This window comes from Callithrix jacchus, chromosome 6 (genome assembly GCF_049354715.1).
Source record: "Callithrix jacchus isolate 240 chromosome 6, calJac240_pri, whole genome shotgun sequence".
NCBI classification, from domain to species: Eukaryota; Metazoa; Chordata; class Mammalia; order Primates; family Cebidae; genus Callithrix; species Callithrix jacchus.
In genome coordinates this window covers 61,638,085-61,660,828 of record NC_133507.1, presented here as the reverse complement: position 1 = coordinate 61,660,828, position 22,744 = coordinate 61,638,085, and the positions used below count along the sequence as shown (strand labels likewise).

The 22,744-nt window shown below is 39.8% G+C and overlaps 1 protein-coding gene across 4 annotated transcripts in view; it reads right to left on the bottom strand.

Annotated features, from left to right (window-relative positions):
- STK39 (serine/threonine kinase 39) overlaps nt 1–22,744 on the bottom strand; it is a 316,648-nt gene that overhangs the window by 2,002 nt on the left and 291,902 nt on the right. For all 4 annotated transcript variants that reach the window (XM_035304622.3, XM_035304624.3, XM_008998770.5 and 1 more), the window contains one exon: nt 20,487–20,551. In XM_035304622.3, the coding sequence (XP_035160513.1) occupies nt 20,487–20,551 (65 nt within the window). The remainder of the gene's footprint in view (nt 1–20,486; nt 20,552–22,744) is intronic.

Genomic DNA, 22,744 nt, shown 5'->3' with positions numbered 1-22,744 from the left:
TATAAAACTTGCCAGAAAAAGTCATCACCAAGTACTGGAATGGGGCTCATTAGAGACAACTGCTATATAAATTGCAGTGAATAAGTTTCACAGGGAAAGGTATATTATAACAATCTTTTCTATAACATAATTTTGTTTGTAATATTTTTGGACATATTAATTGCCTAAAATTGACCAAAATTATGGTGTGTCAAATAATTCATTACTTTTCTTCAGAATCAGAAAGAACTGGAAAGAAGTCATTGCTCTGGCTGGGCTTGGGGTTCACGCCTGTAATCCCAGCACTTTGGGAGGCCAAGGTGGGTGGATCGAGGTCAGGAGATTGAGACCATCCTGGCCAACATGGTGAAACCCCATCTCTACTAAAATACAAAAAATTAGCTGGGTGTAGTGGTGTGTGCCTGCAGTCCCAGCTGGGAGGTTGAGGCAGGGGAATCACTTGAACCTGGGAGGCGGAGGTTGCAGTAGGCTGAGACTGCACTGTACTCCAGCCTGGTGACAGAGCGAGACTCTGTCTCAAGAAAAAAAAAAAAAAAGAAAAAAAAGCCCGTTGTCCTTCAAACCTCTCCCTGGTCCTAATAAGTTATTTTCATTTTCCTTGTGACCTCTCCCCCTCACTTTTAGACTCTCTCTCTCTCTCCTCCCTCAGATCACCATTCTAAGCTGTCTCTTTTCCAATAGTACTAAGTCAGAATTAGACATTACATAAGAACAACAAGGAGGGGAGAAAAAAGTATGATGAATAACTGGAAATGGGCAATTAATTACTAAAGGATCACACAACCATTTTCAGAGCCTAATTCCTGATAAATTATTGTCACAACAATTAGTTTCCCATGGAAAAATGTCCTTTCCAATCACCACAATTAACCTGCTTAGCACTGCTTGTATGCATTTAACACATGTGTAGGTACTGTACTTTTCAAAAAACAGTACAGAAAACCAGCATCAACTCTAGCATTTTCTATTAAATAAGCAGCTAACCAGAACGTTCGTACCATAAATGTTTTCAAGTGATTGTCCTTAAAATACGTTCAATGTAAGCAGTTATGCCTATATAAAAAAGTCAGTAGCCTAAAGGATAGAAATATTAATCAGTATTTAAAAACAGGAATTTACTTTGTACCTCTCCAGTGATATTTCTGGTTTCATGTAACAGATGAAATACTCAGTGAAGTAAAATTTTCATAGTTTGTGTTGACAGGGATCTGTGAGATCTGAAGTGCTCTTCTCCTTTCAACAAAGTAGTACAGGCATAGAGGGCATTTTGGCTGAGGTATTTCTGGTGGTGTCACACTGATACTGTAATATTCACCTCCCTTACCCATTTTCTTCTGTGTTATCACTGTTTCTTTATGTACTTTCCTAAACCATCCCATCTCTTCTCTTTTACACGTAGCTCTTGTAGACATCATTTACTCAACCCACTAAATAATGGCAGAAAATCTGTATAATTAACAGGCAACTGACAAACATCCAAAGGTATGTTATGTCTGCTGGTGGTGACCAAAAGGCCAGATTACCAAATGTGAAGTACACCAATGTACTTCAAAGCTTCATCAGAAATCTGGCAGTGTGAGTATCAGGAAGTTAAAATGACTAGAATAAAACTACCATATCCAATAGTGGTTGAACTGACTAGAAATGAGAATATTAAATCCTTTCTTGTGAAGAGCAATGGAAATGAGAACTTACTAGTGTAGGTGATAAACCAGTGATTATGGTGAGAACATCACAGAAGGAGTCTTCACAAAGTCCCTACCCCACCCTGGGTCCTCAGTCCCTCCCATAGCTACACTAAAATGTCTGTCTCCTGGCCAGGACCTTTGGCTGTGTTTGCTTCAAGGCACTCTGCCCTCCTTCCTCTGCTACCTAGGCTCTCACTGCTGAGTCCAGGGCTCTCTCAGCCTGCAAAGCATAAACAAGAGTGATAGGTGAATGACTCTGAAATTCAGAGAAAGGGACCAGTGACCCTTCAAACAGCAATGTCCAAACTATGGGGTCTCAGGATCTCTTGATACTCTTAAGAATTACTGAGGACTACAAAAAGTATATGTTTATATGGGTTATATTTGTTATGCTGGCTGTCTTAGAACTGAGAGATTTAAAAAGTATTTTAAACATATTTGAAATTATGTCAAGACATTAAAGTAATATTATAAAGAGTATATTTAAAAACATAAAATAGGCTTACAAAGGTTAATTATACTACCTTATATTAAAACTAAAATATTTATAGAATATTCATTTACTAATTCATTAGCTTAACAATAATAAACTCATTACATTCAAACATAAAATATTTATGGAAAATAACCATAGTTCCCCTATCCACTGCAAGAAAACTCAAAAGAATGGCATGACTTTTACACCCCCCCCCCCACCTTTTTTATTGTACTTTAGGTTCTGGAGTACGTGCCGACCATGCAGGATTGTTGCATAGGTACATACATGGCAAGGTGGTTTGCTGCCTTCCTCCCCCCATCACCTGTATCTGATATTTCTGCCCACCTTATCCTTCCCCAACCTCCCACTCCCCAATCCCTCTCCTAGTCCCCACCAACTGACCGCAGTGTGTGATGCTCCCCTCCCTGTGTGCATGTGTTCTCATTGTTCAACACCCACCTATGAGTGATACCATGTGGTGTTTGATTTTCTGTTCTTGTGTCAGTTTGCTGAGAATGATGGTTTCCAGATTCATCCATGTCCTTACAAAGGACACGAACTCATAATTTTTTATGGCTATGTAGTCTTCCATGGTGTATATGTGCCACATTTTCTTTATCCAGTCTATTGTTGATGGACATTTGGGTTGGTTCCAGGTCTTTGCTATTGTAAACAGTGCCACAATGAACATACATACATGTGCATGTGTCTTTATAATAGAACAGTTTATAATTCTTTGGGTATATACCCACTTGGGATTGGTGGGTCAAACAAATGGTATTTCTAGTTCTAGGTGCTTGAGGAATTGCCACACTGTCTTCCACAATGGTTGCACTAATTTCCACTCCCACCAACAATGTAAGTGTTCCGATTTCTCCACATCCTCTCCAGCTCCCGATTTTTTAATCATCGCCATTCTAACTGGTTTAGAATGTGGTTTTGATTTGCATTTCTCTAATGACCAGTGATGATAAGCATTTCTTCATATGTTTGTTGGCTTCATAGATGTCTTCTTTTGTAAAATGTCTGTTCATATCCTTCACCCACTTTTGAATAGGCTTGTTTTTTTTTCTTGTAAATCTGTTTTAGTTCTTTGTAGATTCTGGATATTAGCCCTTTGTCGGATGGGTAGATTGCAAAAGTTTTTCCCATTCTGTTGGTTGCTGGTTCGCTCCAGTTATTGTTTCCTTTGCTGTACAGAAGCTCTGGAGTTTAACTAGATCCCTTTTGTCTATTTTGGCTTTTGTTGCCACTGCTTTTGGTGTTTTGGTCATGAAGTCCTTGCCTATGCCTATGTCCTGAATGGTTTTGTTTAGGTTTTCTTCTAGGGTTTTTATGGTGTTAGGTCTTTTTTTTTTTTTGAGATGGAGTTTCGCTCTTGTTACCCAGGCTGGAGTGCAATGGCATGATCTCAGCTCACTGCAACCTCTGCCTCCTGGGTTCAGGCAATTCTCCTGCCTCAGCCTCCTGAGTAGCTGGGATAACAGGCACGTGCCACCGTGCCCTGCTAATTTTTTGTATTTTTAGTAGAGATGGGGTTTCACTGTGTTGACCAGGATGGTCTTGATCTCTTGACCTCATGATCCACCCTCCTTGGCCTCCCAAAGTGCTGGGATTACAGGCGCAAGCCACTGCGCCTGGTCACAGTGTTAGGTCTTATGTTTAGGTCTTTAATCCATCTAGAGTTAAATTTTAGTGTAAGGTGTCAGGAAGGAGTCCAGTTTCTGCTTTCTGCACACTGCTAGCCAGTTTTCCCAACACCATTTATTAAAGAGGGAATCCTTTCGCACTGCTTGTTTTTGTCAGGTTTGTCAAAGATCAGATGATTGTTGATGTGTGGTGGTGCTTCTGAGGCCTCTGTTCTGTTCCATTGGTCTATGTCTCTGTTTTGGTATCAGTAGCATGCAGTTTTGATTCCTGTGTCCTTGTAGTATAGTGAGAAGTCAGGCAGCATAATGCCTCCAGTTTTGTTCTTTTTGCTTAGGATTGTTTTGGCTATGCAGGCTCTCTTTTGGTTACATATGAACTTTGAAGTGGTTTTTTTCCAGTTTTGTGAAGAAGGTCATTGGAAGCTTAATGGGGATAGCATTGAATCTATAAATTACTTAGGGCAATATGGCCATTTTCACCGTGTTGATTCTTCCCAACCATGAGCATGGGATGTTTTTCCATTTGTTTGTGTCCTCTCTTATTTCACTGAGCAATGGTTTATAGTTCTCCTTGAAGAGGTCCTTTACATCCTTTGTTAGTTGTATTCCTAGGTATTTTATTCTCTTGGTAGCAATTGTGAATGGGATCCACTTTTGATTTGGCTCTCTGTTTGTCTGTGATTGGTGTATAGAAATGCTTGTGATTTCTGCACATTGATTTTTGTATCCTGAGACTTTGCTAAAGCTGCTTATCAGTTTCAGGATATTTTTGGCTGAGATGATGGAGTCTTCTAAATATACAATCATGTCATCTGCAAATAGAGACAATTTGGCTTCCTCTTTTCCTAATTGAAAAGAGGAAGGATCTCTTTTATTTCTTTTCCTTGAGTGAATGCTCTAGCTAGAACTTCCAATACTATATTGAACAGGAGTGGTGAGAGGGCATCATTGTCTTGTGCTAGATTTCAAACGGAATGCTTCCAGTTTTTGCCCATTCAGTATGATATTGGCTGTAGGTTTTTCATAAATAGCTTTTATTATTTTGTGATATGTTCCATTAATACCTAGTTTATTGAGGATTTTTAGCATAAAGCACTGTTCAATTTTGTTGAAGGCCTTCTCTGCATCTATTGAGATAATCATGTGGTTTTTGTCTTTGGTTCTGTTTATGTGATGGATTATGTTTATAGACTTGAAGTATGTTGAACCAGCCTTGCATCCCCAGGATGAAGCCTACATGACATGATCATGATGAGTAAGCTTTTTCATTTGCTGCTGCATTCTGTTTGCCAGTATTTTATTGAAGATTTTTGTATCTATGTTCATCAGGGATATTGGCCTAACAGTTTCTTTTTTAGTTGTGTCTCTGCCCAGTTTTGATATTAAGATGATGTTGATTTTGTAAAATCAGTTTCGGACTATTCCTCTTTTTGTATTGTTTGGAATCTTTTCAGAAGGAATGGTACCAGCTCCTTTTTGTACGTCTGGCAGAATTCGGCTGTAAACCCATCTGGACCTGGGCTTTTTTTAGTTGGTAGGCTATTAATTGCTGCCTCAACTTTAGCCCTTCTTATTGGTCTATTCAGGGTTTCAACTTCTTCCTGGTTTAGTCTTGGGAGAGTGCAAGTGTCCAGGAATTTATCCATTTCTTCCAGGTTTACTGGTTTGTGTGCATAGAGTTGTTTGTAGTAATCTCTGATGGTAGTTTGTATTTCTGTGGAATTGGTGGTGATATCCCCTTTATTGTTTTTTATTGCATATATTTGATTCTTCCCTCTTTTTTATTAGTCTGGCTAGTGGTCTATTTTGTTGATCTTTTCAAAAAACCATCTCCTGGATTTTTTGATTTTTTGAAGGGTTTTTTTGTTTCTCTCTCTCCTTCAGTTCTGCTCTGATCTCAGTTATTTCTTGTCTTCTGCTAGCTTTTGAGGTTTTCTTTGATCTTGCTCTAACTCTTTCAATTTTGATGATAGGGTATCGATTTTAGACTTTCCTTGCTCCTCATGTGGGCATTTATTGCTATGACAATCCCTCTAGACACTGCTTTAAATGTGTCCTAGAGATTCTGATATGTTGTGTCTTCATTATCCTTGTTTTTAAAGAACATCTTTATTTCTGTCTTCATTTCATTGTTTATCCAGTTGACGTTCAGGAGCCAGTTGTTCATTTTCCATGAAGTTGTGTGGTTTTGAGTTTGTTTCTTAATCCTGAGTTTTAATTTGATTGCACTGTGGTCTGAGAGACCATTTGTTATGATTTTCGTTCTTTTGCATTTGCTGAGGAGTGATTTACTTCCAATTATGTGGTCGATTTTAGAGTAAGTGTGATGTGGTGCTAAGAAGAATGTATATTCTGTAGATTTGGGGTTGAGAGTTCTGTAAATGTCTATTAAGTTCACTTGGTCCGGATCTGCATTCAAGCCCTGGATATCCTTGTTGATTTTCTGTCTGGTTGATCTGTCCAATATTGACATTAAAGTCTCCCACTATTATTGTGAGGGAGTCTAAGTCCCTTTGTAGGTCATTAAGGACTTGCTTTATGTATCTGGGTGCTCCTGTATTGGGTGCATATATATTTGGAATAGTTAGTTCTTCTTGTTGTATTGATCCTTTTACCATGTAATGTTCTTCTTTGTCTCTTTTGATCTTTGTTGGTTTAAAGTTAATTTTATCAGAAACTAGGATTGCCACCCCTGCTTTTTTTTGCTCTCCATTTGCTTGGTAAATCTTCTTCCATCCCTTTATTTATTTGTTTTTTTAAATTTATTTACTTCAGGTGCATACTATACCTGGCATTTCTCCCCATGTTATCTCTTCCCTACCCCCAGTGTGTGATGCTCCTCTCCCTGAGTCCATGAGTTCTTGCTGTTCAACACCCACCTATGAGTGAGAACGTACAGTGTTTTGCTTTCTGTTCTTGTGTCAGTTTACTGAGAATGATGGTTTCCAGATTCATCCAAGTCCCTACAAAGGACACAAGCTCATCATTTTTTATGGCTGCATAGTATTTCATGGTATATATGTACCACATTTTCTTTGTCCAGTCTATCATTGATGGGCATTTGGGTTGGTTCCAGGTCTTTGCTATTGTACACAGGGCTGCAGTGAACATATGTGTGCATGTGTCTTTATAGTAGAATGATTTATATTTCTTTGGGTCTATATCCAGTAATGGGATTCCTGGGCCAAATGGAATTTCTATTTCTAGATCCTTGAGAAATTGCTACACTGTCTTCCACATTGGTTGAACTAATTTACACTCCCACCAACTGTGTAAGAGTGTTCCTATTTCTCCACATCTTCTCCAGCATCTGTTGTCTCCAGATTTTTTGATGATCGTCATTCTAACTGGTGTGAGATGGTATCTCAATGCAGTTTCGATTTACATTTCTCTAATGACCAGTGATGATGAGCATATTTTCCTATTTGTTGGCCCATATATGTCTTATTTAAAAAGTTTCTGTTCATATCCTTCACCCACTTTTGAATGGGTTTGTTTGTTTCTTGTAAATCTGTTATAGTTCTTTGTAAATTCTGGATATTAGCCCTTTGTCAGATGGGTAGATAACAAAAATTTTTTCCCATTCTGTTGGTTGCCAATTTAATGATTGTTTCTTTTGCTGTACAGAAGCTTTGGAGTTTAATTAGATCCCATTTGTCTATTTTGGCTTTTGTTGCCAATGCTTTTGGTGTTTTAGTCATAAGTCCTTGCCTATGCCTATGTCCTGAATGGTTTTGCCTAGGTTTTCTTCGATGGTTTTTATGGTGTTAGGCCTTTCTTTAATCCACGTGGAGTTAATTTTAGTGTAAGGTGTCAGCAAGGAGTCCATTTTCTGCACATGGCTAGCCAGTTTTTCCAACACCATTTACTAAACGGAATCTGTTCCCCATTGCTTGTTTTTGTCAGGTTTGTCAAAGATCAGATGATTGTAGATGTGTGGTGTTTCCTGAGGTCGCTGTTCTGTTCCATTGGTCTATATCTCTGTTTCGGTACCAGTACTATGCTGTTTTGATTACTGTAGCCTTGTAGTATAGTTTGAAGTCAGGTAGCACGATGCCTCCAGCTTTGTTCTTTTTGCTTAGGATTGTCCTGGCTATGCAGGCTCTCTTTTGGTTCCATATGAAGTTTAAGGTGGTTTTTTACAGTTCTGTGAAGAAGGTCATTGGTAGCTTCATGAGGATAGCATTGAATCTATAAATTACTTTGGGCAATATGGCCATTTTCACGATATTGATTCTTCCTCACCGTGAGCATGGAATGTTTCTCCATCTGTTTGTGTCCTCTCTTCTTTCCTTGAGCAGTGACTTGTAATTCTCCTTGAAGAGGACCTTTATGTCCTTTATTAGTTATATTCCTAGGTATTTTATTCTCTTTGTGACACTTGTGAATGGGAGTTTGCTCTTGATTTGGCTCTCTGTTAGTCTGTTATTGGTGTATAGGAATGCTTGTGATTTCTGCACATTGATTTTGTATCCTGAGACAATAGGGTCTTCTAAATACACAATCATGTCATCTGCAAACAGAGGCAATTTGCCTTCTTCCTTTCCTAACTGAATAACCTTTATTTCTTTCTCTTGCCTGATTGTTCTGGCTAGAACTTCCAATACTATATTGAATAGGAGTGGTGAGAGAGGCCATCCTCACATAATGCCAGATTTCAAAGGGAATGCTTCCAGTTTTTGTCCATTCAGTATGATATTGGCTGTGGGTTTGTCCTAAATAGCTTTTATTATTTTGAGATATGTTCCATACCTAGTTTATGGAGAGTTTTTAGGATAAAGCGCTGTTGAATTTTGTCAAAGGCCTTCTCTGCATCTATTGAGATAATCATGTGGTTTTTGTTTTTGGTTGTGGTTATGTGGTGAATTACGTTTATAGACTTGTGTATGTGGAACCAACCTTGCATCCCTAGAATGAAGCCTACTTGATAGTAATGGATAAGCTTTTTGATGTGCTGTTGCAGTTGGTTTGCCAGTATTTTATTGAAGATTTTTGCATTTATGTTCATCATGGATATTGGACTGAAGTTTTCTTTTTTTGTTGAGTCTCTACCAGGTTTTGGTATCAGGATGATGTTGGTCTCATAAAATGATTTGGGAAGGATTCCCTCTTTTTGGATGGTTTGGAATAGTTGCAGAAGGAGTTGTTCCAGCTCCTCTTTGTATGTCTGGCAGAATTCGGCTGTGAACTCATCTGGTCCTGGACGTTTTTTGGTTGGTAGGCTATTAATGCTGCCTCAACTTCACTCCTTCTTATTAGTCTATTCAGGGTTTCAACTTCTTCCTGGTTTAGTGTTGGGAGAGAGTGCAAGTGTCCAGAAATTTATCCATTTCTTCCTGGTTTACTGGTTTATGTGCACAGAGTTGTTTGTAGTAATCTCTGATTGTAGTTTGTATTCCTGTGAATTGGTGGTGATATCCCCTTTATCGTTTTTTATTGCATATATTTGATTCTTCTCTTTTTTTTATTAATCTGGCTAGTGGTCTATTTTGTTGATCTTTCCAAAAAACCATCTCCTGGATTTATTGATTTTTTGAAGGGTTTTTTGTGTCTCTATCTCCTTCGGTTCTGCTCTGATCTTAGTTATTTCTTGTCTTCTGCTAGCTTTTGAGTTTTTTTTTTATATTGTTCCTCTAACTCTTTCAATTTTGATGATAGGGTGTTGATTTTAGATCTTTCCTCTCTTCTCTGGTGGGCATTTATTGCTATAAAATTCCCTCTTGACACTGCTTTAAAGGTGTCCCAGAGTTCTGGTAAGTTGTGTCTTCATTCTGGCTGGTTTTGAAGAACATCTTTATTTCTGCCTTCATTTCATTGTTTATCCAGTCGACACGCAGAAGCAAGTTGTTCAGTTTCCAACTGGTTGTGCATGTTTGAGTGTGTTTCTTGATCCTGAGTTCTAGTCTGATTTTGCTGTGGTCTGACAGACTGTTATGATTTATTTTCTTTTGCATTTGCTGAGGAGTGATTTGCTTCCAATGATGTGGTCAATTTTAGAGTAAGTGCAATGTGGTGCTGAGAAAAATGTGTATTCTATGGATTTGGGGTGGAGTGTTCTGTATATGTCTATTAGGTCTACTTGGTCTAGCTCTACATTCAAGTCTTGGATATCCTTGTTAATTTTCTGTCTCATTGATCTAATATTGACAGTGGAGTGTTGAAGTCTCCCACTATTATTGTGTGGGAGTCTAAATCTTATTTTAGGTCATTGAGAACTTGCTTTATGTATTTGGGTGCCCCTGTGTTGGGGGCATATATATTTAGGATAGTTAGTTCTTCTATTTGATTGATCCTTTTACTAGTATGTAGTGTCCTTCTTTGTCTCTTTTGATCATTGTTGGTTTGAAGTCCATTTTATCAGAGACTAGGATTGCAACCTCTGCTTTTTTTTGTTCTCCATTTTCTTGGTAAATCTTCTTCCATCTCTTTATTTTGAGTCTATGTGTGTCTTTGTATATGAGATGGATTTCCTGAATACAGCACACTGATGGGTTCTGACTTTTTATCCAGTTTGCCAGTCTGTGTCTTTTGATTGGGGCGTTTAGGCCATTTACATTCAATGTTAATACTGTTATGTGTGGATTTGATCCTGCCATTTTGTTACTGGCTGGTTTTGTTTCCCATTAGTTGACTCATTTTCTTCATTGCATTTTTGGTCTTTGCCAACTGGTTTGCTTTATCAGTGACTGGTACTTGTTCCTTTCGGTGCTTAGTGTTTCTTTCAGGAGCTCTTGTAGGGCAGGTTTGGTGGTGACAAAATCTCTCAATAATTGCTTGTCTGTAAAGGATTTTATTTCTCCTTCACTTACGAAGCTTAGTTTGGCTGGATATGAGATTCTGGGTTGGAAGTTCTTTTCTTTAAGGATGTTAAATATTGGCCCCTACTCTCTTCTGGCTTGTAGGGTTTCTGCCGATAGATCTGCTGTGAGTCTGATGGGCTTCCCTCTGTGGGTGACCTGACCTTTCTCTCTGGTTGCCCTTAGCATTTTTTCCTTCATTTCAACCCTGGTGAATCTGATGATTATGTGCCTCAGAGTTGCTCTTCTTGAGGAATATCTTTGTGGAGTTCTCTGTATATTTCTTGAATTTGAAATTTAGACTGCCTTGCTAGGCTTGGGAAATTCTCCTGTATAACATCCTGGAGCATGTTTTCCAGCTTGGATTCATTCTCCCCATCATATTCAGGTACAATGATCAAGCACAGATTAGGTCTTTTCACATAATCTCATATTTCTTGGAGGCTTTGTTCATTTCTTTTCACTCTTTTTTCTCTTGTCTTGCCTTCTCTTTTTATTTCATTGAGTTGATCTTCAATCTCTGATATCCTTTCTTCTACTTGGTCAATTTGGCTATTGAGACTTGCGTATGCTTTGCAAATTTCTCGTGCTGTTTTTCAGTTCCATCAAGTCGTTTACGTTCTTCTCTAAGCTGGTTATTCTAGTTAGCATTTTGTCTAACCTTTTTTCAAGGCATTTGGTTTCTTTGCATTGAGTTAGAATGTGTTCCTTTAGGTCAGAAAAGTCTGTTATTATCCACCTTCTGAAGCCTGTTTCTGTCAATCTGTCATACTCCTTCTTGGTCAAGTTGTGATCCTGTGTTGTTGAGGAGTTGTGATCCTTTGAAGGAGAAGAGGTGTTCTGGTCTTTGATGGTTTAATCTTTTTTGCACTGTTTTTTTTTCCCATCTTCATGGATTTACCTTGCTGTGTTGTCAGGGAGCTGCTTGATGAGGTCATTTGTCTGCCTGTGGAGGTGCTACTGGGTTTCTAGGGACTCCTTTAGGTTATTAGGGAAGCCTCCTCTGTCTTTTTTGTTTATACTGGGAGATTAGTCCTGACTCTTCTGCTGACCTGTAGGTGCTGCTGGGTTGTCAACAATGCTGTTCCATTGCTACATAGGCTTCCTGTGTTTTTTGTTAAAATGTGTAGCCCAGTCCCACTCCTCTAGTGGTGGGTTGTGCCCTTCCTCCACTGGGCTGGATCATTCAGGGTTCATCTCAGACTGTGGCACTGGCTGCACAACCCACTAGAGTCAGAGCTTCAGCCCTCTGGGGTTTGTGGGGAAGGGTAGGGACCCTCCCAGCTGCACCCAGCCATCTCACCCTTTCAGCTTCCTCTCTCTCTGGTCATGGGGTAGGGACCCGCCCAGCTGCTCCTGCCTATAGCTCCCTCTCTCTCCAGGTAGAGGGAAGGGGCAATAGCTCAGTCCGCAGGCTCTTATTCAACTCGGCGCTTGTAATTCCTGGTGCTTGACTGGCAAAGATCCCCTGTTCTGTGTATTGCTAAGGCTTTGGGGGAAGTGCTGTATCTGGAATGGAGTACCAGAGGGGGAGCCTCCCACTCGCCAGTCAGATGCACTTTCTGGGTGAAACAGCACCCCTCCCTGCCTCGGTCTGCCCTAAGTGGGCTTTGCTCACCGTTGGAACAGACCCACTGAAATCCACCTGGTACCTCGGTTGGAGCTAGGAGATCTCTGGGTTTCTGCGTCTCTCTTGCTGGGTGTTATGGGTGTTATGTGCTGGAGTTGTGTCTAATGGCTATCTTGGATCTTCCTTCCAACCCTTTGAGTCTATGTGTGTCTTTGCATGTGAGATAGGTCTTCTGAATACAGCACACTCATGGTTCTTGGCTTTTTATCCAATTTTTCAGTCTGTGTCTTTTGACTGGGACATTTAGTCCATTTACATTTAATGTTAATATTATTATGTGTGAATCTGATCCTGCCATTTTATTACTGGTTGGTTGTTTTGCCCTTTGGTTGTGTGATATCTTCATTGCGTCATTGGTCTTTACCGTTTGGTTCTTTTTTGTAGTGGCTGGTACTGGTTTTTCCTTTCTGTGTTTAGTGCTTCCCTCAGGAGCTCTTGTAGTGCAGGTCTGGTAGTGACAAAAATCTCTCAGCAAGTGCTTGTCCGTAAAGGATTTTATTTCTCCATCACTTATGAAGCTTAGTTTGGCTGGATGTGAAATTCTGGGTTTAAAGTTCTTTTCTTTAAGGATGTTGAATATTGGCCCCCACTCTCTTCTGGCTTGTAGGGTTTCTGCCGAGAGATCTGCTGTGAGTCTGATGTGCTTCCCTTTCTCAGTGACCCCACCTTTTCTCTGGCTGCCCTTTGAATTGTTTCCTTCAACCCTGGTGAATCTGATGATTATGTGCTGTGGGGTTGCCCTTCTAGAGGATTATCATTGTGGTGTTCTCTGTATTTCCTGTATTTGAATGTTGGCCTTCCTTGCAAGGTTGGGGAAGTTCTCCTGGATAATATCCTGAAGAGAGTTTTTCAGTTTGGATTCCTTCTCCCCGTCATCTTCTGGTACACTGATCAAGTATAGATTAGGTCTTTTCACATAATCTCATATTTCTTGAAGGCTTTGTTCATTTCTTTTCACTCTTAGTTCTCTTTTCTTGTCTTCTTATTTTGTTTCATTGAGTTGATCTTCAATCTCTGATATCCTTTCTTCTGCTTGATCTATTTGGCTATTGAAACTTGTGTATGCTTCACGAAGTTCTTGTGCTGTGTTTTTCAGCTCCATCCAGTCATTTATGTTCTCTAAGCTGGTTATTTTAGTTAGCATTTCATCTACCCTTTTTTCCAGGTTTTTAGTTTCTTTGCATTGGGTTAGAACATGTTCCTTTAACTCAGAGAAGTTTGTTATTATCCACCTTCTGAAGCCTGCTTCTGTCAATTCGTCAAATTCATTCTCTGTCCAGCTTTGCTTCCTTGCTGGTGAGGAGTTGTGATCTCATGGTAGGGGAGAGGCGTTCTGGTTTTTGATAGTTTCATTCTTCTTGTGCTGTTTTTTTTTCCCATCTCATTGGATTTACATAGTTTTGATCTCAGGTAGCTGCTTGGGGAGGTGGCCTTTCCTTTGTCTAAAGAGGCGCTGCTGGGCTGCCACGGGTTCAGTGGAGCTGCTGCATCTTTCATTTACTCAGGAAAGTTAGGCCAGCTTCTGCAATGGCAGCTGCCCCACCCCCAGCTGAGCTGGACTGTTCCTGGTGGGGCTCTCTAGGTGTGAAACTCTGGCATGAGAGTTTTTTTCAGTCTGCTGGGCTTTGTTGAGGGGAGTGGGGGGGACCTGTCCTGCCGTATGGGCAGTTCCCTATTTTCAGTTCGCCTTCTCTCTTGGGGAAGGGTAGATCTGTCCAGCAGCTTTCTGGCTTTCACCTCAGCCAGTGCTTCCACCCCGGCTCTGGCCAAAGTTGCTGTTCTGTCCTGTTCAGGCACCTTGCTGAGGCTTTTCAGCTCGGCAAAGACCTCCTGTTCTGTGGGTTGTAGAGGGCTTAGGTGGAGCGCTGCATGTGAACCGAAGTCCCAGAGGGGGAGATCCCCTGGTCCTCTGGTTGGCTTCACACACCTCCTGGGTGGGGCAGTGCCCCACCTTGCCTCAACTTGCCCTATTTGGTTTATACCCACGGTCCAACCAGACCCACAAAATGAACCTGGTACCTTGTTTGGAATTGTGGAGACCACTTGGTTTCTGCATCTCTCTCGCTGGGAGCTGCTTTCCAGAGCTGCCTCTCATTTAGCCATCTTGGGATCCTCCCCAAAGTGTCACATTTCCTCTTTAATGCCTTGCTTAATAAAAGACAGCTTGATTCTCACACCTGCTTCTGTATTCAATCTACTGTTTTATGCTGTTTTCCTTGAAGTACAGGAAAAAAAAAATCCAGCCTCAAATATGTATGAAAAAGGGAAGAGTATTTTGATAGCTTTTCAGAATTGTGGATATTATTTGTTACTGCACGAAAACTTGCCAAGTAATAGTTTCTTTAATGTTAGTTGCAATATAGACTCTGAATCCTCAGTATTAAAGTTTTCATACTCCGTTACCTTAAAATCTATTGGTCTATCTTGCACTTTGAGTGAATCTTTACCCATGCATGATTTTTTTTTTTTTGAGACGGAGTTTCGCTCTTGCTACCCAGGCTGGAGTGCAATGGCGCGATCTCGGCTCACCGCAACCTCCACCTCCTGGGTTCAGGCAATTCTCCTGCCTCAGCCTCCCGAGTAGCTGGGAATACAGGCACGCGCCACCATGCCCAGCTAATTTTCCATATTTTTAGTAGAGACGGGGTTTCACCATGTTGACCAGGATGGTCTCGATCTCTTGACCTCGTGATCCACCCGCCTCAGCCTCCCAAAGTGCTGGGATTACAGGCCTGAGCCACTGCGCCCGGCCCTACCCATGCATGATTTTAAGCATCACTGACCTATGCAGATCTTCTAAATGTTGACATGTTTCATTATACAATATGAACAATTCATTATGCAATGTTAACAAATCATATTCATTAATATCACCCATCACCAGTCTCATCAGAAAAGTCTTTAAATATTAGGTTACTGTCAACCTTACAGTAGCGATACAAGTTTTCCAAAATCCTATTTTTGCTTGAAAGCTTGAACTTATTATCAACAACAAATATTGTCAGTTTTTAAGTGTCAGTCTTATGTCCTTCACTTGGAAAAAAAATGTCTGCCAAATAGCTGAGTCTGAATAACCACAATTTGTCAGCTATTCTTTCAAGTAAAAATGATGTTTCATGAAGAAAGAAAAAAACAACTAGGTAAGCTCAAACCAAACAATCTCACAAGTGCTTTTCCTGGAGACTGTCAATGTACACCGGTATAATGAAGTGATTCCCATTTCATCCCACTGAACACTGAAAAGATGTGTCCTCTAGTTGAAATCCAATAAAGTCAATGTTTCCTGCCTTGTTAGGAGAATTCTCAAGTGAAACCGACTTTGCTTTTTTACAGTGAGTGACAGTGGCTGGCTTTGAGGAACACAATGACTATTAGTACAGTCTGATATGGCTGCATGTATGCCGACATTACCAGTTTTACCCACCATGGCTTTACACCAACATCAGCACAGTGGAAAAGGTAGGTAACAAGGAGTTTTGACATCCAGGATCCCCTAAAAGGGTCTCAGAAGTTTGAGGCCCATGCTTTGTGAACCTCAACTTGAAAGTGAAGGAGAAGTTCAGAACATGCTACTTCAAAATATGCCACTCTTCTATTTCATTGTTTTGAGTTAAAGACACTTTGAAAAACAACAGCAGCAGATGCAGGAGGGCCCTCTAACTTTCCTAAAAGCAGGAGTTAAAACTCCCATGTGGGAGGTTTCCTCCCTGCACCTGGAAGAAGAAAGATATTCTTGTCACCAGAGGTGAGTAATGGAAGCCCCCCGACAGACATCTACACAAACACACCTTGTGAAACCTCATCCTCATGTTCCCAGTCACTTCACAGTGAGCTACCCTCATTCCAGCACCCCCTGTCTTGGTGCCTTTCATCATTTAATGCTTCATCTGACTCAATGTATGTGCTCAATTCTAAGAGCTGAGTCTTTATTTCTTTATGAGACCTCTCATATCATGTAAAACTTAGATTAAATAAATGTGTATGCTTTTCTCCTGTTAATCTGTTTTATGTCAGTTTACTTCCAGGCCCAGCCAAAAAACCCTAAGAGGGCAGAGGTAACATTTTGCCTCCTCTAGCAAAGGAAAATGTATACATTTTAAGGGACCTAGTGTGACAGTATATGACACCATGCATGCTTTCACTCAGGGTATATTCTGATTCGTGAATGCCCTACCTCCTTCACCCCTCCTGCCATGACAGCATCCCATGGAGGAGCTGAAGGTATGGTTGCCTGGTATCACTGACAAGGATTCCCTCCACCCCAAATGTGGGTGCACTTTGGAATCACCAGGAGAGTCTGAGGTGGCTCCCACCATAGAGTCTGAGGACTACTGCTCTATCCCAGTGCTTCCCAGTGTCAAACTACAAGTTTCCTTTAAAGCACTGGTTCTCAAACTTCAGCCTGCATGAGAATCACCTGGAGGGCTTGTTAAAACAAATTCCTGTGTCCCACTCCTAAGAGATGTCCCTAGATGGGGTCCCAGATTTACACTGTAATCCAGTTTCCAAGGGAAGCTGACACTGTCAATCTGGGGACCACATGTGGACAGCGATTGTTTTAGGCTGGGAGTAGGAAACACAGAGCTGCCACATAAACCTTATGGAACTGGAAGTTTCCTTGAAGATCTTTGTCTCACTTTTCTACCCATTCAGTAGGAGGAGAAAGATAGAACTCTTAGGTAGTTGTTACCCCATTTCAGGCTTGACTTTACCTGCACTTTGCAAAATGTTGCCTTAGTCACACAGCCTTCAACTATACAGAAGCTGAGAACCTCTACAAATAAGTCCCTTTAGTCACTGTGAAAATGCTTATGAAATTTCTCTCTGCAATACATATAATGCTATTAAACTTCAGTAACTAAAATCCATAATGCTCATGTTAATGCATACCAATTAGATGTTAATTACATGTTTTCAAAATTTGTATTCTATCTTCAAGGGAAAATTAAATGTATCTTATTTCATGTTCTAATGCAATTTCAAAAATTCCAAATCAAAAGCAGCAAGATTCACCTGCTTACAAACTGCCAAGTAGTCCATTCAGAAATGGCTTAAAAATAAAGATCTGTCTCAAGGCTTATAATAATACTAATAAAACAGTACTAATACATCAAACTCAAAGCACATAATAGTTGAGCTGCAATGCCCTCTATGGCTGAATCACTTCGTTAAAAGTGAAGAGGAGAATCTGATCTCCCAGCCCCTGGCCATACCAACAATGGAAATCCTACTCATTTTCTTTCCTGTCAAATAAAGCTAAAGATCTCGTTGGATAGTGAAAAAAAAGTAAATGCACTTCCGTATACAGCCACTATCCTTGCTCCTTGGGCTTTTTTAAAAATATAAGCAGATGGACAAAATAAGGAGAGACAGCTTCTCAAACTCGAATCCAATATTTCTAATAGTGCTTGGAGGTGGGAGAGGAAAGACATCGGAGATTGAGCCATCTACAAATGAAATGCTTCTCAGGATGGGCTCTGTTGAATACTGGAACCACCACAAACTCCTTTTAATATTCCCAAAGCCCAGGCTGCACCAAGCACAATTAAATCAGAATATCTGTTGTCGGACCCAGACATGAGGTCCTATAAACAGGACCCATTTCATATCTTGGGAACCTCAGGCTCTCTGGGGTTAATCTGCCCAGGATCACACAGTGGAAGCCGCAGACTAATCCCTGGTCTAGCCCCAAAGCCCATGTTCTCAACAACCATTCATTCTTGGAGGCAGGCCCCTGTGGCCTTAGGCATTTAATTTTTTAAAGCATCCCTGTCCTTCCCCGAGTGAAACCACCCTGCAGAGAGGTAAAGAACCAAAGTATCATGACACTGCTGTTCATTAGACAATTTTCAGGCCCCTGACATTTTCCTTTAAAAAGTAATGAAAGGCACTGAGATTAAAATAATGATAAACAGCTGAGAGATAAAGGGACCATGTGCAGCAGCAGCTTATGAGGAAAAATTCTGCTGAAATACTTTGATCCTTTATTCCTCAATAAAATAACCACATTAATGAATGAAGGTAAATGCATTTGAATCTCTGCAGTTTATTGGGACGCTAGTGTCCTATGGAAGATTGGACCCAAAACCAGTTCAAATTAGCTCTATCAAGTGGATCTCAAACTGGCTGGCAGCTGAGAGCAACAAAGAAACCCTCCTGAAGCTTAACAAGGGCTGCACAGAAAGTTAAGTGACAGAAATAAGGACCCTCCTGAATTTGGTTTTCTTTAACATCTTTAACTTTGGGGAGAATAAGCCATCAATTTCCATTTACTGTGAACACCACACTACTATATTTTCCAACTGTAATGGGAAGGAAAACATACATGGATTTGCTTCCAAAACTCTCCTGGGCCTGACAGGCCACTATTACTCAATCTGCTGAAGGTACAAAGGAGATTCAGTGTTAGCCAATATAGATTCAGTCCTAGCCAATGTAAATGTATCCAGTCATCCAAAAGGAGGAATCTGCAAAATGACAGAAAACTGTACAACCCTAAGGCCACAGGGGCCTGTCTCCAAGAATGAATGGCTTTGAGGCTAGACCAGGGGGTGATTCTGCAGCTTCCAGAATCGGGATCTGTGTGATCACTGTGTGATCCTGGGCAAATTAACCCAAGAGAGCTTGGGGTTCCCAAGATGTGAATTGGGCCTGCTACCAGAGATCAAGGTAAAGCAGGAGAGCTGAAGGCGTGGGGGCAGACCAGGCTCCATTAGCTACATCCTGGGGTGTGTGGTTTACAAGAGGGCAGTGGAGACACCAGGTCTACTACATTTTGGGATTGTAGGAGGATTACTCTGCCTATAGCCACAGAGCGGTAATTAGAGCCAAAAGCTAGAGAGAATTTAAGAAACATATAAGCTAATTAAGAGATGAGGGAAAGTTTTACATTATTCTTATGGTTTACCTAGAGATTGTACACTGCTGTTTTTACAAAATCTTCAGTAGTAGGAAAGGGCCAGGGTTACTGTTCCTCTTTTATAAGAGAATGAGAAAAGTCCAGCATGAGAATTTCAGACTTATCTCTGTTTGCATATTAGAAATTAGGAAAATGTTCTGGAGGTGGTATTGAAAGTATGAATAAAGAAACATACATTTTCTCATCAATATACTCTCATATTAAAAAAGCAACACACATTAAGAGGTGACTATGTCATCCCAAACCAAAAGAGAAATTTTCCCATTTGTTAGCCTAGCACTCTACATCTGAATACAATGCTACTTTCTTATCAAAGCAAAAAGAATTCCTTGAGATTTATATTTTCTGTGAAAATCTTTGTGTTTTTCTTTTATCACACAGCTTAGATATCTAAAATTAGATGGGAAGCAAGACCCAGAAAGTTAATTAGCACCAGGCTCACATTTACTGTAACTAATCACTTAGCATTTTTGGTCACCCACATTTTCCATTTAATTTAACAAATATAAAAAAGATCACCGCTATATGTTGTGCACAGCAAAGTATTGGTCATCTAGATCTAAAGTTGCTTGTGGGATTCTGACCAGCCTTTAATAAAATTAACTTATGATTTTAAAATGTGTCTTAATGTACTGTTTGCTAAAATTTAGGAAACTGGTCACTTTTGACTATCTGGACTTCTCTCCATTTCTGACCACCAATATCTTGGCCTTACAGTCACCCCAGAATGTCCAGTACTCTGTATCTCTGTGGCCACCTAGTACTTACATTTAAAATCTACTAGTGTAGCGTAACTGTTGGAGTATCTCCTCTCTACAAAAAATCTGTTCCTGTGATTTGAAATGTGGAGGTAAGATGTGTCTTTGTTCACCAGCCTTTGGTGTGTTGTTTGACAATTGCTTCCAATTATCGAAATCATTTCTACAACAATCAGCCTCTATTTTTAAGTTATAACCACTTGGCTTTTATCTTAGGAAAGCTCTTTTAAGAGTGTTGCTTTGAATTCAATGTAATTTTGCCTTTATGGTCAAGTTGTGATATAAATTGCAAGCAAAATGACCTAGGCTTCAAGATTCTCAAATGGCCACTCTTAGTCAGAGGTATGATGATAAAAGAACAACTAGCTCACAGAAGAGAACATTTCCAGTCACAATCAGAAAATGTTCCCTAATGTTGCAGAGGCAAATGTTTCCAAATGAAAAAATTGATTCTAAAGAAAACAACAACAGCAAAATTACAGAGTAGGTTATTAAACTAGATTATTATTCCCTGCTGGCACAGCATGGCAAAATATTACCTCCTTCTTTCCATAACTTTCCACTTACCAACTTAAATGTCAATGTTTTTAAAGCTTTGGGATCATCTACAATCTTCTGTAAATTAGCAGCCACTGTAAAATACAAATAGAGAAAGGGTCCAAATTATTTCCAATAACACTGGATTTTCACATCGATGACTCAGAAAATTTGACTAATGATGCAATAAACTGCAAAATCATTTCTTTCATAAACATTGCAAAGCCCATATAAATGACCAAATTACTCTCACAGATATTTTTTATACAATTGATATCATTTCAGCAATCTTGTACCTATGCACATCTGAATTAATCTCTATATGTCAACTCTGCATTTCATATAATAAAATCTGAAATTACTTTCTAATGGAAAGAAGGAATAATAGGAGGTCCCAGGGTTTCCACCACTTGGCTTCTCTAAATAATCATTACTAAGAAATTTATTAGCCAGGAGAGGGCAGTACAAAGCAAAGAAGAGAGGTAATGGGTTGTGGGGGGAGGTGGGGAACCTTACTCTGGAAATAGAAGGTCAGCACATTTGAACTCCTGTCCTATAAATTCACTCAATTCTCTGAACCCATTTTTATCAGAGCAACAATATACAGTGGATAACCTCTACAACTCAAGTGCATGTTTTAAGGCTTTCAGAGCGCAATGATCTGTCAAACCAGGGAAGTGCCATCTTGAATAATACCCAAGTTCGACGAACAGGGTCAAGCACTAGACTAGAGGCTGTCAGTTTGGAGCTCGGTGCTGCAGATATGTTACCAGTATTAGCTGGATTCATTGGAGATCTGTCCTTGTTCTCCATGGTGTCATGATATATTTGATACCCCAGTAGAGAAGTGAGCTTTTCCTACTTACTTCACTGGCTCAGGGTACTGTTCATGAACAGAATTATCAAGAGGTAATGAAGATGGAAACTTAAAACTTACTTTCTCCATATCCACACCTGAAGTATAAAGTCCTGAAAATCAAATAAGGGCTATTGCTTAGTGAACGTTACCGCTGAAGAAATTATGGGAGAATGTTGGGAGAACGTCCAGTCACTTTTTTTACAAGTAAAATTATCTGCTGCTTCAGTAATTAGGTATTGAAAAGTTATCTGATTCTTTAGATAAAAAAATTTAAGATAAAATAGTAAACATAAGTATCTTGAGAAAAGTGTTTCCAGTGGAAAATCTGTAAGTACAAAGTAGTACAAAATCTGTGCAAATTTAATTTTTCTCTAAGGTTGACTGACAACAACCTAGATACATGAATTTTCTGCAGATTAGTTTATTTCATTTAATGCATCAGCTGCAGAGGAGAAAAAAGGAAAATTATATACCCAATATGGCCTATTTCTCTTTATAAACCATAATTGCAAGCATCATTTTATCTTCATTTGTTGCCCTTTTAATACTTCCACTCTTAGTGCTGTGCGGTTTCATTTTTACTCCTCCCACCTGCTGCCTCTTTTTTTCCTCTTGCTTTTGCCCACATAAGCAAGCACACACATATCAGGTATATCCCAGGGCACCAATTCCAGAATGGTTAGCATTGCAAAGCTTCCTGTGGCCTTTCAACAGTTTTCTGAATGTATTTTAGATACTAAAATCATCAAGTAATTTATGCAAGAAACACTGGCTCATGGAGTGCAGAGCTCTGCTGTAAAACCCTGTCCACCAAAGCCAGTATTTATCATGTCAGGGCATTCTGACTATATGCAAATTACAGCAAATGAACACAGTACCCATTTTCTTAAAACATAAAAGTGTTTTAATAGTTTCTCTGATTTGGGCTCATTTCATGAGTGGCCATAAATTCTTCATATAAATTTCAGTCCTTTCATTAGAGTTTCTCTGTTAATGTGGATGATTTATTGCCTTGTTCTGGGTCATCTATTTCCAGGCTGCTCGCTAATGTTCAGCCAAAAGCAGAGCTCTAGCCTACACTAATTCACAACCCTCTCTCTGGTGTACACGTATATATAGGAGGGCCAATTTCCAGGGAATATGTCAAGCAAGTTGGAGACTGAAGGGCGAGATGGAGCTGCCTACATCTTAATCATCCCAGAAACCAGGCTCCCCAGTTGTGACTCTCACATCTCTGGGACATTAAAAATTCAAATTCTGTCTTCAGCTCAAAGCAAAAATAGCAAAACTGGCCACTTATCTGATTACTTATCCCAGCTGCTAGGCTTATTTTCAATTTGGTTGATTCTAATTTATTGTAAAGTGCTATAAAACACCTTCATTTAACTGACATGACATAAAATTCAGGGTGATGCTAATTTCCTTTTCC